At 37.4% G+C, this 17,273-nt stretch overlaps 1 protein-coding gene across 4 annotated transcripts in view; it reads right to left on the bottom strand.

Annotated features, from left to right (window-relative positions):
* FOXJ3 (forkhead box J3) overlaps positions 1-17,273 on the bottom strand; it is a 134,043-nt gene that overhangs the window by 4,719 nt on the left and 112,051 nt on the right. For all 4 annotated transcript variants that reach the window (XM_046661192.1, XM_046661193.1, XM_046661191.1 and 1 more), the window contains 4 exons: positions 16,769-17,188; positions 13,316-13,417; positions 12,739-12,930; positions 539-646 (listed from right to left, as the gene is read on the bottom strand). In XM_046661192.1, coding sequence (XP_046517148.1) covers positions 539-646; positions 12,739-12,930; positions 13,316-13,417; positions 16,769-17,188 — 822 coding nt within the window. The remainder of the gene's footprint in view (positions 1-538; positions 647-12,738; positions 12,931-13,315; positions 13,418-16,768; positions 17,189-17,273) is intronic.

Below are 17,273 nucleotides of genomic sequence, written 5' to 3'. Positions count from 1 at the left end.
ATGCCTAAGATCCCTTGCACCTCTAACAATGGGCCTCTGCAGCCCTGCTAAATGTAACTTATCCTACATTCAGGAACCCGGGGGAAAGCTGATGAATTATTTAACTCCTGAAACTTACCTCCTCTATCAGGCACTTCCCTAGAAATTATAGCTGGGGGAACTTCATCAGAATGAATGGAGCAGAATATTCAGGTGCTAATCAAAGTAGGTTCTTGAAGCCTGCTGAAGTCCTGTTAAAGTCAAATAGCCTTAAAGAAAACTAAGACACCAAGGACAAGCTCTATGACTCTAGACCTCTTAAAAAGAGAGGACAAAGAGAGGGCTAAAAGAGACTCTAGGTCATACTGTCTAAACACCAAATGACACTTGAATCCTTTCACCAGCACTGGAGCCCAGCAAGTACCTATCTAAACTTCACACTCTACTTCCCTTAACAGAGAGGTCACTTCCTCCTGAGGCAGCCTTGTTCATCGTTGGGACAACTAAAGCTTTCCAACATTAGGCTCTACCAACTGCAAAACATCACACCCCAGATTACCTGCAATAGTTGTTCCTGGAGTGCTGAGTGCCTGTGGGATATGAGGATAACCAGGGGGTGGCATCACTGAAGGAGGGAGATTTTGCCTGGAGTCTATGTACAAATTTCCTGATCAGAATGAAAAGCAGAAAGAAGAAAAACAAACATATTACCATAAGTAAAACAAATCAAGTATTAAAATCTTAATAGAATTGTTTTTGTTGTTAGTGCTGTCGAGCGGATTCTGACTCCTAGCCACTCTGTGTACAGCAGAGCTGAACCCTGCCGGCTCTTTTTTTGTGCCATCCTCTCATCTTCTGGCACTGTATCAGACAATGCTCTGCTGCTATTCACAGGGTTTTCATGGCCAACTTTTCGGAAGTGGGTGGCCAGGTCCTTCTTCCTAGTCTGTCTTGGTCTGAAAGCTCCACTGAAACCTGTCCACAATGGGTGACCCTGCTGATATCGGAAAATACAGGTCGCATATCTTTCAGCATCACAGCAACACGCAGCCACCATACTATGACAACCAACAGAAGGGTGATGTGGTTCCCTGACAGAAAAATGAACCCGGGCCACAAAGGTGAGAGCCCCGAATCTTAACCACTAGACCACCAGACAGAACTGTTACTTAAACCTAAATCAAGCAGATAAGATGAGGAAGAAAAGGGAAAGAAAAATTACTCCTTTCAGATGCTAAAACTCTGCCAAAAGGTGGTGCCGGCTTTTTGAACATGGTGCCAGGCTGGGTATGAATACACTGGTACCGACTCTGGCACTGCCTCTAGAAGCTTCTATAGGTAAGTTATGTCTGTTGCTGTTGTTACATACATCATTACAGTTCAAAAGCATTTTCATATCCCTCACTTCACCTGAGCCTCCCACTAAGCCCACAACGAGGCAGGACAGGGATTATACCCATTTTATGGATGAGGCAACTGAGGCTCAGAAAGGCGAAGATGACTTGCCCAAAGACACATCAGTTTGACAGGGGTAGGGCTAGAATCCAGTGTTCCTAACTCATGTGCTCTTTCTACTAACGGTTGTCCCTACTGCCTTAATTTTCTCACCCTCAAAGCAGACCTGTATGTGCCATAGCTGATTAACAAAATGACTGGAGGCACAAAGCGATAGGAAAAACTGACACAAGGTAAAAGAGCTATATCAAGCAAAGGTGATTAAAAATGCATTATTTAGAAGTGTGGAGATGGGAAACACAGACCACTTAAATGGCATTTCAGAAGGTTCTTAAATTAATATATTTTTGTTGACAGGAGCCATCACGTGTAATGGCTCCAAAATGTCAATTACATTGCAGCATAATGCAAAATAGAAAGGGAGGGGAGCAAACTCCTCCTGCCTCCTGCCAGTAACTCCTGGAGAAGAAGAACCATCACACTGGCTCACATTGTAAGCAACACCTGGAATTCCAGAAAGGCTATCTCCCTAAGGTATTCTAGTGTTGCACACAAATTACACTTGCATTCTAGCAATGCTATAAGCAAACTAGAAAACAGCAACCATTTTCCTAGAGGAAACTAACAAGTGGAGAAAAATCTTCCTTTTGTACTCAAAGTAGAGCACACTATATTTGGCTGCTCACAAGTTTTCTCTTGCCACTAGAAAGTCAGACTGTCCAAGCTTGAGAAAGCCTCAAAGATAATCTAATCCAGCCCTACCTCTGTTCATGTAGATCAAGAATTGAGACCAGAGAGAAAATGAGATAGAACCAGGAACAGAACGCAAGACTTCCGATTTCCAGCCACTGTCTTCCAAGATGACATGCCTTTTTATAATGAAGTTTACAGTCAGAACTGAGCTCTTTGACCAATTTACTATACCGAAGATTTAGGAAGAGAAGAGAGGAGAAAGTGATACTAAGAAAAGTTAGAACCTATTAGCTCTACAGCTACAGCTCTAGTATATTCTTGTGGCGGAAAAAAATCACATGTGTGAATGGTACACTTCTACAGGCTGCACCAGGCTAGGGGGCCACATCACTCTGAGTAATATGGTCACTCACTTGGCAAGGACTTCCCAGCCTCTGTGCTTACAAAATCTTAGCACTCTTTCTACTTATCCTTAAGAGTTCAGGTCACAATCAAAAGACAAAAACTGATTTTTAATGGAGATTAATCAGTTTTCATACATATATTTTTTCATTTCTCTTTTTCCACTTAGTAATTCTTACCTTAAAGCTGGAGAGGAGTGAGAATTAAAGAATTATGGGACTAAAAAAGGACTGCAAGAATAGACAGACACCCATATTAAACAAATAGCCTTAACTTTTAAAAATTGTCACATTCCTAACACTTTTATTTTCATATAGAAATTCAATTCTCATTACTCCTCATTTTTTCCCATGTTCTCATTATAGTCTGAACAATAAGAGTCTACATGGACTTCCTAAGCAAGAAATTAACTTCCAATGCAGTTTCCAAAAATTTTTGAGATCCTATAACAATTGGAATTTAGTTATGAGAATTTAAAAATCTAATTACACAATCTATTTATTGAAAGCAGACTCTTGTCAAACGGCCAATCATTCATCCAAGAAGTATTTATGTGCCCAGTCCTGCTCTAGGCACTAGGGACACAGAAATGAAAACACCAACCCCCTGTCTTTTTGGAGCTTATTCTCAGGAGTCAGGGGGAGAGGGGAGGCAGACAAAGTAAATTAAACAGTCCGTGATATATGCTATGGAGAAAGATAAAGCAGGGAGAGCGGACAAAGAGCACTGGACAGTAGGTGCCATTTACATAGGATGGTCAAGGAAGGCATCACTTGAGTAGGTACTTTCCTAGAAAAAACCTGAACAAGATGAAGATACAAGTCATCTCTAGACAGAGGAAGGCACAAGGATAAAGGCCCTGAGGTAAGTGGAGTGTGCCTGGTATATTTAAAAAACAGTAGGGAGGCCAGTGGTGTGGGAGGAGGGGGTGAGGGGAGGAGAAAAGGAGACAAGGTCAGAGAGTAATGGGTACCAGATTGTGGAGGGCCAAACAGGTCACCGTAGGGACTTTAGTCTTTACTGAGAAAAATGGGCACCAATGGAGGGTTTTGAGCAGAGAAGATAAGTTATCAGACCTCTCTGTCTTATAAAATCCCATTTATCCTGCACAGTCCTGCTTAAATACGTCATCTTCTATGAAGCTTTTCTAGCTCCCCAAGACAGTTAAGCCCCTTTCTCTTATTCCCATTGCCCTATGGTAGAAGTATAGCCCTCATCATCCTGTATTTCCTGATAGACCTGTCTCATTTATCAGGGTATGAGTTCCTTGAGATTAGGGGCTATTTTGGAGTCACCATTTTAGTCCTAGTGCCCACTACATAATCAGGCACAGAAAAACCACAAATAAATGTCTGCTGAATGAAGGCATACCTACCCTTATTTAATGCCCTTTAAGCAGAGCATCAAATTAAGAACAGCACGGCTGGAGGACTTAAACATTACTGAGCAAGACAAACTATAAACACAGTGAAAATGATTTAAGAAGAGGTGATACCCTGTGTACTATAACATCCTTTTCTCCTTCCCCCTTACATACAACATGTTACAATACTCATTTCTGGTATCTCCAAAGAGCCCAAAGAGGTATTTACCAAAAGAGTAGTCTGGAAGACTGAAGCAACAGGGAAAGTTTGAAAGATAGAGAGAGGCTATATTATAGAAGTCAAGACCTATCCCCAAATGAACTTTGTAATTTTAGGCAAGTCACTTTCTCTCTCTGGATCACAGTTTCCTTATCTGTTACATAAAAGGAGAAAATTAACAGTTCTCTGAAGTCTCCTCTTGTGCTACATTTCTAACAAAATATGGCAAAGAATTATCGGTGGGTAGAGATGAAGGAAGTGAGATATCTGAATAAAACTGATATAGAGGGATGAAAGGAGGAGAATAAAAGAATGACAGAAAGAGGCTAGGACTTAAAACAAAGAAAGCAGGCTGGGCACATAAAAAACCTGAATGTTTGTGACTAGATATCAGTGGGCATGAGGTGATAAGTACTTGGAGCACCAGAGTTGATCAGAGAAAGTACTGACAGAGGCCAACACGGCTTGGCAGACCAGGGCTGGCTAAAGTTCCTTTGACTCAGAAGGAAAAGACTAAAGGGGAAGGGGAGGTGGGAGAGGAATAAGCACTGAGGAAAAATTGTAGTTCTTCTGCCTTTGACAGGCTGTGAATGGAGTAGCATTGAGAATAAAGAAGGACTTGTGGAGACCCTAGAGAGAAGGAAGGTATGGGTAACAAAAAGGAAAAGACGACAGAAAAAAATTAAGATAATCACAGAATACCAGAACCAAATAATCAAGGTCAAGGATCAAGAAGAGATGACAACAGATGTCTAGTGACAAAGGCTTTAGGAAAATAATACAGGATCTCAGTCTAGAGAGAATCCAGAAAGGGTGCTTAGCCAGTGTTGTTGCACCTTACCCTCAATGCTGCAAGGTCCTCCCCTTCAGCTGAACTGATTTCTAGGTAATTTAAAGGGCTGGTGCCCCTTTTCTCCCTCTTTCATTTATCTTTTTTTCCCCCTTTCCAGAGCTAGACGTTAAAGACTAGGACATTGACCTTATGACCCAGCCATTCCACTACTGGGTATCTATCCAAAGAACTTGAAATCAGCAATTCCAAAAGTCCCATGCACCCTTATGTTCATTGCAGCATTATTTACAATAGCCAAGATGTGGAAGCAACCTAAGTGCCCAGCAACTGATGACTGGATAAAGAAGATGGTATATATATCTATATACACACACACACACACACAATGGGATATTACTCAGCCATAAAAAAGGATAAAATCGTCCCATTCATGACAACATGGATGCACACTGAGGGTATTATGTTAAGTGAAATAAGCCAGACAGAGAAAGACGAACTCTGTATGACTCCACTCGTAAGTGGAAGTTAAACACAGAGACAAAGAGAACTGATCGGTGGTTACCAGGGGGAGCGGGGGGGGCGGGGTGGGGGGAGGGCACAAAGGGTGAAGTGGTGCACCTACAACATGACTAACAATAATGTACAACTGAAATTTCACAAGGTTGTAAACTACCATAATCTTATTAAAAAGTTAAAAAAAAGACTAGGACACTGAAGAACAACTGCATATACAGGGAAAATTAGAAAGTGACCACCCATGCCAAGAGAAGCACAGGCTCAGAGAATACCTTAAGTTTAAACCTTAGGTTGAATCTTGGCACAGGGACAGCCTGCAACAATCAAAACAACCAATAACAATAAATAAAATAAACAAAAACAATAACAAAACCCAGCAAACCCTTGGGAAGGTGGAGAATCTGATTTCCACAGGTACTACATTATTAGATTCAAATATCTAGTTTTCAACAAGAAAAATCACAAAGCATACACACAGGAAAGTATGGCACAATCAAAACTAAAATAAATTAACAGAAATTGTCCTTGAAAAAGACCTGATGGTAGATCTACTACACAAAGTCTTTAGAACAGCTATCCTAAAGATGCTCAAAGATGAAAGGAAGATGTGGAGAAAGTCAAGAAAACAGTGTATGAACAAAATGGAAATATCAATAGAGAGATGGAAAGCTAGAATGAAATTCTGGAACTGCAAAGTACAATAACCAAACTGAAAAATTCACTAGAGAGATTCAAAGGAAGATTTGAGCAGGCAGAAGAAAGAAACAACAAACTTGAAGATAGGACAATGAAAATTATTGAGGTTGAGTAACAGAAAGAAAAAAATTGAAGAAAAGTAAACAGAGTCTAAGGGACCTGTGGGACACTATCAAGCAGACCAACTATTCATTGTGGGAGTCCCAGAAAGAGAAGAGAGAGAAAGGGGCAGAGAGAATATCTGAAGAAATAATGGCTGAAAACTCCCCATATGTGATGAAAGACAAGAATATAAACATCCAAGAAGCTCAATGAGACTCACACAAAGACACATTTATAATCCAATTTTCAAAAGCCAAAGATAGAGAGAGTATCTTGAAAGTATCAAGAGAGAAGTGACTTGTCACATATTAAGGGACCCTCATAAAGTTTATCAGCAGATTTCTCATCAGAAACTTTGGAGGCCAGAAGGCAATGGGCTAATCTACTTAAAGTGCTTTTTTAAAAAAAAGTGTCAATCAAGAATCCTATATCCTGCAAAACTGTCCTTTCAAGAGTGAGGGAGAAATTAAGACATTCCCAGATAAACAAAAACTAAGGGAGTTCATTACCATTAGACCTACCTGCAAGAAATGCTCAAGGGAACCCTGCAGGATGAAATGAAAGGACACTAGACAGTAACTCAAAGCCCTATGAAAAAAACCAAAGGTTTCAATAAAGGTAAATTACATGGGCAATTATAAGAGCCAGTATTAGTGTAACAACAATTTAAAACTCTAATTTTGTTTTATATGTGATTTAAGAGACCAATTATTTTTTTAAAAAAACGATTAGTCTAAAAGCTACTATTATTTTAACCTTGTAACTCTACATGTTGTTTTCTACATAATTTAAAGACTAACGCATTTACAAGAATTATTATGTTTTTGGGCACATGATATATAAAGATGTAGTTTTGTGACATCAACAACTAAAAGGGGTGGATGGAGCTGAAGGAACAGTTTTTGTATGTTATAGAAGTTACACTGATATAAATTCAAATTAGAGTGTTATAACTTTAGGATGTTAAATGCAATCCCCATGGTAACCACAAAGAAGAGCTATAGAATATACACAAAAAGAAATGAGAAAGGAATTCAAACATTTCACTACAAAAAATTCAACAAAGCACAAAAGAAGACAGTAAAGCAGGAAACAAGGAAAAAAAGCTGTAAGACATATAGAAAACAAACAGCAAAATGACAGAAGTGAATCTGTATCAGTAATTAATTTAAATGTATATGGATTGAACTCTCCAATAAAAGACATAAATCAGCAGAATGGATGAGAACACATGATCCAACTATATGCTGTCAATAAGCAACAGAGTTTAGATCCAAAGACACAAACAGACTGAAAGGGACAGGATGGAAAAGATATTCCACACAAATAACAAAAAAGAGGAGAGAATGCTATACTAATATCAGACAAAACAGACTTTAAATAAAAGCAGTTTAAGAAGGACATTACACAATAATAAAGGGTTCAATATGGCAAGAAGATATAACAATTATAAACATTCATGCACCTAATGAATGTTATGAAAACTGAAATGAAATCTATGAAAACTGACAGAATTGAAAGAGGAAATCAACAGCTCTATATATAGTTGGAGGCTTGAATACACCACTCTCAATAAAGAATAGAACAACCATACAGAAAATAAGTAAAGAAATAGGAGACTTAACACAATAAACAAACTAGACTCTAAACATACAACACAATAAACCAGAACACACTAGATCTAAGAGACACGCACAGAACACTCTACCAACAACAGCATACACATTCTTCTCAAGTGCACGTGGCACTTTTCCAGGATAGACCATACGTTAGGCTACAAATTAAGTCTCAACAGATTTTAAATATGCATCATACAAAGTCTCTTCTCTGACGACAACAGGATGAAGTTAGAAATCAATAACAGAAATAAAATTGGAAAAGTCTCAAATTTGTGGAAATTAAACAACATACTCTTAAAAAACCAATGGATCAAAGACAAAATCAAAAGGAAAATTAGAAAATATTTAGTTACAAATGAAACTTATGGAAAACAGTAAAAGCAGTGTTGAGGGGAAATTTACCAAAACTTATGGAAAACAGTAAAAGCAGTGTTGAGGGGAAATTTCTAACTATAAACACTGATATTAAAAAACAAGAAAAAGCTCAAATAAACAACCTAACTTTGTAACTTAGAGACCTACAAAAAGAACAAACTAAACACAAAGCTAAAAGAAGGAAATAATAAACATTAGAGAAGAGTTAAATGAACAAGAATAGAAAAACATTAAAGAAAAATCAATGAAACTAAAATCGATTCTTGTAAAAGATCAACAAAGTTGACAAATCTTTAACTAAATGGAAAAAGAAAAAAGAAGAGAGAAAACTCAAATTACTAAAATCATAAATGAACATGAGGACATTACTACCAGTTCTGCAGAGAAAAGGATTCTAAGAGAGTAATATGAACAACTGTATATCAATGAACTGGGCAACCTAGATGAAATGGACAAACACCTAAACATACAAAACCTACCAAAAATACATCACAAAGAAACAGAAAATCTGACTAGACCTATAACTAGTTAGGTGATTAAATCAGTAATCAAATATCTCCCGACAAAGAAAAGCCCTGGACCTGACGGCTTCACTGGTGAATTCTACTGAACGTTTAAAGAAAAACTAACACCAAACCTTCTCAAACTTTTCTAGAAAATTGAAAGAGAGGAAATACTTCGTAACTCATCCTATGAGGCCAGAATTACCCTGATACCAAAGCCAGACAAAGATACTACAAGAATAGAAAACTACAGACCAATATCCCTTATGAACACTGATGCAAAAATCCTCAAGAAAATACTACCAAAATGAATTCAATACCGTATTAGAAGGATTATACATCATGATCACATGAGATTTATTCCTGGAATATAAGGATGGTTCAACATAAAAAAATTTATCAATGTAATACACCACATTAATAGAATTAAGGAAAAAACCCCACATGATCATCTCAAAATGATGCAGAAAACATATCTGACAAAAGTCAACATCTTTTCGTGATTAAAATACTCAACAAATACCACAGCAAACATCACACTCAATGGTCAAAGACTGAGAGCTTTTCCTCTAAGATCAGGAACAAGGCAAGGATGTCCACTTTCACCATTTTTATTCAACACAGTACTGGAACTTCCAGCTAAAGTAATTAGACAAAAAGAGAGAAATAAAAGACAACTAAATTGGAGAGGAATAAACAAATTTATCTCTGTTCACATATAAGATATGATCTTATATGTAGAAACCCTAAGGATTCCACAAAAAAACCTGTTAGAAGGAATGAATTCAGCAAAAAAGCAGGACACAAAGTCAACACATAAAAAGCAGCTGCATTCCTATACACAAACAATGAATAATCTGAAAAGGAAATTACAAAAACAATTCCATCAAAAAGAATAAAATACTCAGGAATTAATTGCAGAGGTGAAAGATACGTACAATGAAAACTATAAAACACTGCTGAAAGACATTAAAGAAGATAAATAAATGGAAACACATCTCATGTTCATGGACTGGAAAACAATATTGTTAAAATGTCAATACTACCCAAAGCGATCTACAGATTAAATGTAATCCATATCAAAAATCCCAATGACTTTTTTTTTTTTTTTTGCAGAAATAGAAAATCACATCCTAAAATTCATACAGAATCTCAGGGGACCTTCAATAGCCAAAACTATCTTGAAAAAGAACAACAAAGCTGGAGGACTCACACTTTCTGATTTCAAAACTTACTACAAAGTTATAGTAGTTGAAACTGTGATACCAGCATAAAAACACACAAAGACCAATGAAACAGAATAATGAACTCAGAAATAAACTCTCACATACATAGTTAAATGATTTTTGACAAGGATGTCAAGACTTCAATGGGGAAAGGACAGTCTTTTCAACAAATGGTGCTGGGAAAATCGGATAGGCACATGTGAAAGAATGAAATTGGACCCTTATCTAACAACCACATACACAAATTAACACAGAATAGGTCAAAGACTTAAATGTAAGACCTAAAACTATAAAACTCTTAGAAGAAAACATGAGGCAAGCGCTTCATTACATTGGATTTAGCAATGATTTCTTGGATATGATATCAAAGGCATAGGCAACAAAAGAAGAAATAGATTATTTTGGACTTCACGAAAATTTAAAAATCTGTGCATCAAAACACACTATGAACCCAGTTAAAAAAAGAGAGAATGAGAGAAAATATTTGCAAATCATATATCTGATAAGGAGTTAATATTCAGAAATAAAGAGAACTCCTAAAACTCAGCAACAACAAAAAATCTGATTAAAAAATGGGTAAAGGACATGAAGAGACATTTCTCTAAAGAAGATATAAAAATGGCCAATAAAGATAAGATGCTCAACATTACTAACCACCAGGGAATGAAAATCAAAACTACAATGGGATACGACCTCACATCCCCTAGGAAAGCTACTATAAAAAAAAACACACAAAAAACCAAAACCAGAAAATAACAAATGTTAGCAAGGATGTAGAGAAACTGGAATGCTTGTGCACTGAGTGTAGGAATGTAAATGGTACAGGCTCTGTGAAAAACAGTACGGCGGTCACTCATGTAATCCAGCAACTCCACTTCTGGGTATATACCAGAAAGAACTGAAAGCAGGGTCTTGAAAAGATATTTTGTACACTTCATGTTCATAGCAACATTATGCACAATAGCTAAAACATGGAAGCACCAAAGAATTCACAGATGGATAAATGGATAAGCTAAATGTGGTATACACATACCATGGAGCATTACTGAGCCTTAAAAAAGAAGGAAATTTTAACATGCTACAACATGGATGAACCTTGAAGACACTATGCTAAGTGAAATAAGCCAGTCACAAAGAGACAAATACCGTATGATTCCACTTATATGAAGTACTTAGAGTAGTCAAAAATCAGAGACAGAAAGTAGAATGGTGGCTGCCAGGGGCTAAAGGGGGGATACGAGGATATTGTTTAATGAGTATAGAGTATCTACTTTACAAGATGAAAAGAACTATGGATATCGATGGTGGTGATGGCTGCAAAACATTATGAAATGTATTTAATACCACTGAACTGTAAACACTTCAGGATGACTGGGATTTTATGTTATGTGTATTTTACCATAGTAAAAAGAAAAAATTTTTTAAAGAGTATGTATCAGGAAGACACCAAAACAGAAGTGACAAAAGGACAGAGAGAGAGAAAGGAGCTAGAGTTATCAAAAAATAAAGTTTAGGGGGCTGGCCCCTTGGCCGAGTGGTTAAGTTCGTGCGCTCGGCTGCAGGCGGCCCAGTGTTTCGTTGGTTAGAATCCTGGGTGCGGACATGGCACTGCTGATCAAACCACGCTGAGGCAGCATCCCACATGCCACAACTAGAAGGACCCACAACGAAGAATATACAACTATGTACCGGGGGGCTTTGGGGAAAAAAAGGAAGAAAAAAATAAAATCTTAAAAAAAATAAAATAAAATAAAGTTTAGTGTCTGGTACATAGAGGGCACTCAATAAATCTGGCTAATACTAAGTACCTCCTATACGCTAGGCACTGAATGAGGCCCTTGTATGGACCTAATTTATGGAATGAATAAGTTGCCAAAATCAAACAGCCACTGAGAGTTTCAAGTTAGGTAAGCTACCCAAATGAAAGAAGCAAAGATTATGAAAGATTTCTATTGTATCAAAAGACAGAAATAAAGATTCCACGAAAATAAAGATTGCAGCCTGACTGGGGATCTTGAGAACACAGGAAGCCCAAATATGTGAAATAAGCTAGGATAATGGTTGAAGGAAGCCACTTAGGATAGAAAACAGTTTCTTAGCATCAAAGATAAAAAACCAAGATAACTTACAGAAAAGAAATCACTTGGAGATAAAAGGTGGCAAGAAATTAAAATGAGGAAAGAACTTGAATATTAAACACCTATACAATGGAAACTTGAGAGAAGAAAACTGTAGGCACTCCAATTAGAGCAAAAGAAATGGCTACAAGGGTAAAGAGGAAAGAAAGTGAGATGAAAAATATTTTGAGTACAGAGTAAAACATCAATGATACTCTTCACCTTTGTCTACTCTTTAAGTAAACTTTGAACGTTAGTTTTGTTTAACATTCTTAGAAGATACATAAAATAAGAAACGCTGATTTTCTTTGCAAGTCTATACAAATTTAAATTGATGTAACTTCATAACTATGTTCCTATAAATATGTAAGTATCTTTAAGACATTTAATTCTTGTTTGATAACTTAAAAGGTAGAAGATCACAAAAGAAAGTCAACTGTAAACAATAAAATCATATAAATCATGACAGAAAAACATATGGTTTCTTTATCTCAGTTTTTCTAAGATATATCTTAAATACATAAATTATTTGATTTCATTCATTTCTTAGAAATAAAAAGATGTAAATAGGTCACTGCTTCCATTAACAACATACCAAGTTGCCTCGGATGGTTACTAAATTACTGAATTTCATATGAATGAGAAGAAGAGAAAATCAAGTAGATAATTAAATTCATACCTGTTCCAATGTGTTGGGAAGGTTTTGTTGGATGCATGGCACCATGACAGACATTCTGCTGAACATTACTCTGTGAGTGGATAAGGCCAGTTTGTGTAAAGAACTGATTAAGAGAAGAACAGAGATCAGCAAATTGAACCTGATCTAAAGACCAGTTCTTGAGATCTGCCTGTCTCATACTCTCCATCAAACCTATGAGGAAAGCATTAAAAATATAGTTAGCATAGTTCTGCAAACATTGCAAGGAAAACAAAAAGACATTTATTTTTTAGCCCTCAAAATTTCCACTGGTAGTGATCTGCAATAAAGAATGACATTTTAAAATTATTCAAAGCCTGATTCTTTTAAAATGTGGCCAAATTTCTTTCCGAACTTTTGTCTGTGACCCTCTGCTACATCAAACTGGCCAAAAGCCTTAATTATGAATTTCGCAAAGTATTGTTTTTAAGCACACTACCAACTGTAAAACAAACACTATATAAAGAGATGTTTATTTCTACTAAAAAGAATCTTATAATCTATCCGAGAAAACAGGATAGGATCATGCATACTTGGTTATATGTCAACCAATACTCACCTTGGAACTGTGAAAGGTCTACATCTGACCAATTAACACTGCTGGCAATTCGACAGCTTTCTTTTAGCATATCAAGTGTCGCATACCAATCATTTGAAACACCTATAAAAATAATATTGACAATACTATAAATCTTGGATAGTGAAAGTTTAAAGTATATGGTAAGGGAAGACAAGGAGCTGGCCTCATTCCTGACCTTGGCAGATTTCTATCCAGTTTTACAAACAGATTCACACCCATTATATCACGTGTTGGGGCAATCTGCTCTGTGAGACAGGCAGGGAAGGGTATTATTTCTCTCCATTTTATAAATAAAAGAAACTGAACCCAGACAGGTAGCACAACTTAGCAAAGTCACTATGATCATTCTAAGACTTGAACCCGGGACTTCTAAGCTCTAGTCTGGCAGCTTGCAAACTGCCAGATCACCTTATAATGTCAAACGTGGTGATGATGGCTCTTCACATTTGTACAGTACAAATAAATCACCAGGCAAGACAGGTCATGTAAATCAGTATTTTCTTCCTATATAAAGTTCATTTTCCTGTCTTGTTATGACCTTAAGAGATATGTTCTTTATAACTTAGAGGCAGGTGCTCATTTGGAAGCAATGCACAGTGTAACTTAAAGCACTGAATCAAGGGAGGTAAATTAGATTGTATAGTAAGAGGAGATGTTTCTTACAAGGCAAGCTTAGGAGAAATGCCTTAACACAGTCCTCCTGCCAAGGTAGTGAGGGAGAGGGCTGAGACTTCTGTAAGAAATGCTGATGAATCCATCCAGGACATTTCTAGTCAGGAATAGTATCCTCTGATGAGACATCATCAGGAGAGTTAAGACTCCACAGTCTGTATGTTAGCAAAGTGGTCACCACTCAAAGGCATGGGGCAAGAGCAGAATAAAGGAAGAAAATCCTCCATTCAGTGATTGCTGCCCAAATTACTCTGTTTTCAGGATCACCCCTGGATGGATGAAGGTAAGAAAAGGAGTTTTTGCTGCATCACAGATAACTCTGTATCAACTACTGGCTACTCGACTTTAAAAATTCTGCCAATTCTGGATTTTCTAAATAAACAATGAATGAGAGACAACATGACCCTGCCCTGAAGAAAACCATAATTTAGGGAAAACTTTGTTGGGGGGAAAATTAAATTAATACCCCAAGTGAGCCACAAACATTCAAGTCTTTCAGACATTCAGATCAGATCCTATAATAAATGCTGACTCAGCAACAAGAGAAAAGTCAAGCAATCGCTGTAGAGAGAGTGGCTGAACAAACTCTATCCACTCAGCAAATGTTGGCTGATTTTAGTCCTTTTAGAATAACTGGTGTCATAGGCTTTGCAGTCTGGCAGGCCAGATACAAATTCCAGTTCTACCACTTATTAGCAGTATGATCTTGTGAAAATTGCTTAACTTCTTTGAGTTACACTTTCCCTATTTATTAATGTAGTAATTTATACTTGATTTGGGAGGATAGTATGAGATAATGTATCTCAACCGCCTAGCACACAATGGACACTCAAACAACTGTCAGTTCCCTCTATTCCTTCCCTGTTAAAGACAAGCTATTTATTCCCATCTTACAAATGAGAAATTTATAATTCAAAGAGATTAATTATTATCAAAGTCACAATGATTATTCCTAACTCCCCAAGGTGGAAGTCTATTTTCCTTCTCTGGCAAGCTACTATTGATATAACAGGTCACTAAGGGCACATATGGATTGTTTTCAGCTGTAATAGTACTTTTTTCTCCCGTGGCAATCATTAGACTTAACAAAAAGAAAGGTAACACCAGAGAGTCACAGAATTCTACTGATACCCAATCTCTACAATCATTAGTCAATCCTCAAAATCATATTGAGAACAAGCTTAAATTTCTGAAGAACATAATGACGTTAAAAGGTAGGTAAATAGTGACTCACACTAAGAGTTACAAAAGGAGGCTATATTATATACCTTTTTCTCTAGGCATAGATCTAAAAATAATACCAAGATGTTTTAGGAGACATTCCATTCCAACGCAGGAACTATGCCCAATTTTCCATTTTATTCTATAACCTACTTAGAATTAGTAACTGGGTAAACAAAACAAATTGTTAAAAGGAGCTTATTAAATTCCAAGTACTCGCTATGCATTTTTGTACCTTATCTTGTTTAACTCTCCAAAAAAAACTTACATTATTTTTTCTACTCTATAAACAAGGAAACCTTTTGAAAAAATTTAAGATTTATAACAAGTCAGAATATGAAACAGTATGTACTATCCAAAGCTCACTGCCTTGACAATAGTTTAACTGCCTGAAACAATGGTCAGTTTTTAACTGGTGAATAAGAACCAGCACTGTCTAGCATTTAGAAATCGTCCCTCCAGAGGCGGGCCCTGTGGTGTGGTGGTTAAGTTCAGCGCACTCCACTTCAGCAGCCCAGGTTCAGATTCTGGGCATGGATCTACATCACTCGTCAGCCATGCTGTGGCGGTGACCCACATGCAAAACAGAGGAAGACCGGCACAGATATTAGCTCAGGGCTAATCTTCAAGCAAAAATAATAATAATAATAATAATAAATTGTCCCTCCAGAAAGAAATCTCATCAGTAACATGGCTGGTAAGTGGACAGCCAAGCAAGCTGAGGGAAGCACCTGTACTTTGCACAACTCCAAGGGGTCCCATTCACCTTGTAGGCTATGTCTTTGGAGTTCTGCAATGCAAAGACTGCCTGATCTGTGAGCAATGTCAGTTAAGCATCTCACCAGAAACCATCCAGATCTATCTTAAGAGCAACAGATTTTTTAAAAAATCAAGATACAAAGAACTCTTTCTTCCTTTGCAATCTATCATTCTAAAATGAAGAACTTGGCAGGAATAAGTAAGGAAAGGAAGAGTGGGAACATTCACTGAATACTTAAATGCAAGGTACCAGACTAGGCATTTCATATCTGTATTCACAATATGATTCTATTAACAGCACTGTATACCAGGGTACCTTAGTTCCATTTTTATAGATGAGAAAATAAGACTAAAAGAAGTTAAGTAATGTACCAAAGGTCATAAGAGTCATAAAGAGGATTCATATACAGTCTTTCTGACATAAATCTATACTCTTTCTTCTATACCACACTGAATCACAATAAATTACAGACAGACTGCATTCCATTCTTCTTTCAAATACTCACAGAAACACTAGTTTTCCCAAAGGACAAAACAAGAGTTAAAACCAAAACCTGAAAGGGTTGCTGAGTTTGCCTATGTTACCACAATAAATTTTAATCAAGAAAATCTCCAGGTCAATCTACGGACTGAATGAGTTACAACTGCAGGATGACAGCAAGGAAACACAAAGGTGAGATGAGAAGAGTTTTGGTAGTAAATATATTTAAGCCACAAATGACAAAGGACAGATTCTAATTCATAGTTAGTCAAACACAAGTCAGGAAACAAAAAACTTACCAGAATTACAGGATACCTGTTGTGGGGGTGGGGGTGCCTGATGTGTTAACGTCTGATGCTGATGGTTCGGATGGTGCTGTATGTGTTGATGTGGAGAGGGATGCTGGGGGTGAGGGGACTGGAGCTGACTGTGTTGCTGCGGGTGCGGTGCTGGGTGCTGGGGACGCTGCGGATGCTGTGGTAAACCATGCGGTCGATGGGGCGGATGTGGAGATGGCTGTGTGTGCATCTGCGGATGGGACAGCGAGACTTGCGCAACTGACGAATTACTGCCCGTGGTATTGAGGCCACCACCATGACTGTTGGACAGGCTGCTTTGGTTGCTGTGTGGGTGAGAGCTCACTGCACTGCTAGGAGAGTGCTGATAGGAACACGAAGTGTGGGACTGCTGGGAAGATTCAGACGGGATGTTCATCAAACCTAAAAACAGAGAAAGCAAGATCATTTATGGTCAGATTTCAGTTATATTTTATGACAAACACTTGCAAAATTATTTACAGAGCAA

The sequence above is a fragment of the Equus quagga genome, chromosome 5, assembly GCF_021613505.1.
Source record: "Equus quagga isolate Etosha38 chromosome 5, UCLA_HA_Equagga_1.0, whole genome shotgun sequence".
NCBI lineage: Eukaryota > Metazoa > Chordata > Mammalia > Perissodactyla > Equidae > Equus > Equus quagga.
This window is presented reverse-complemented; position numbering and strand designations above follow the sequence as displayed.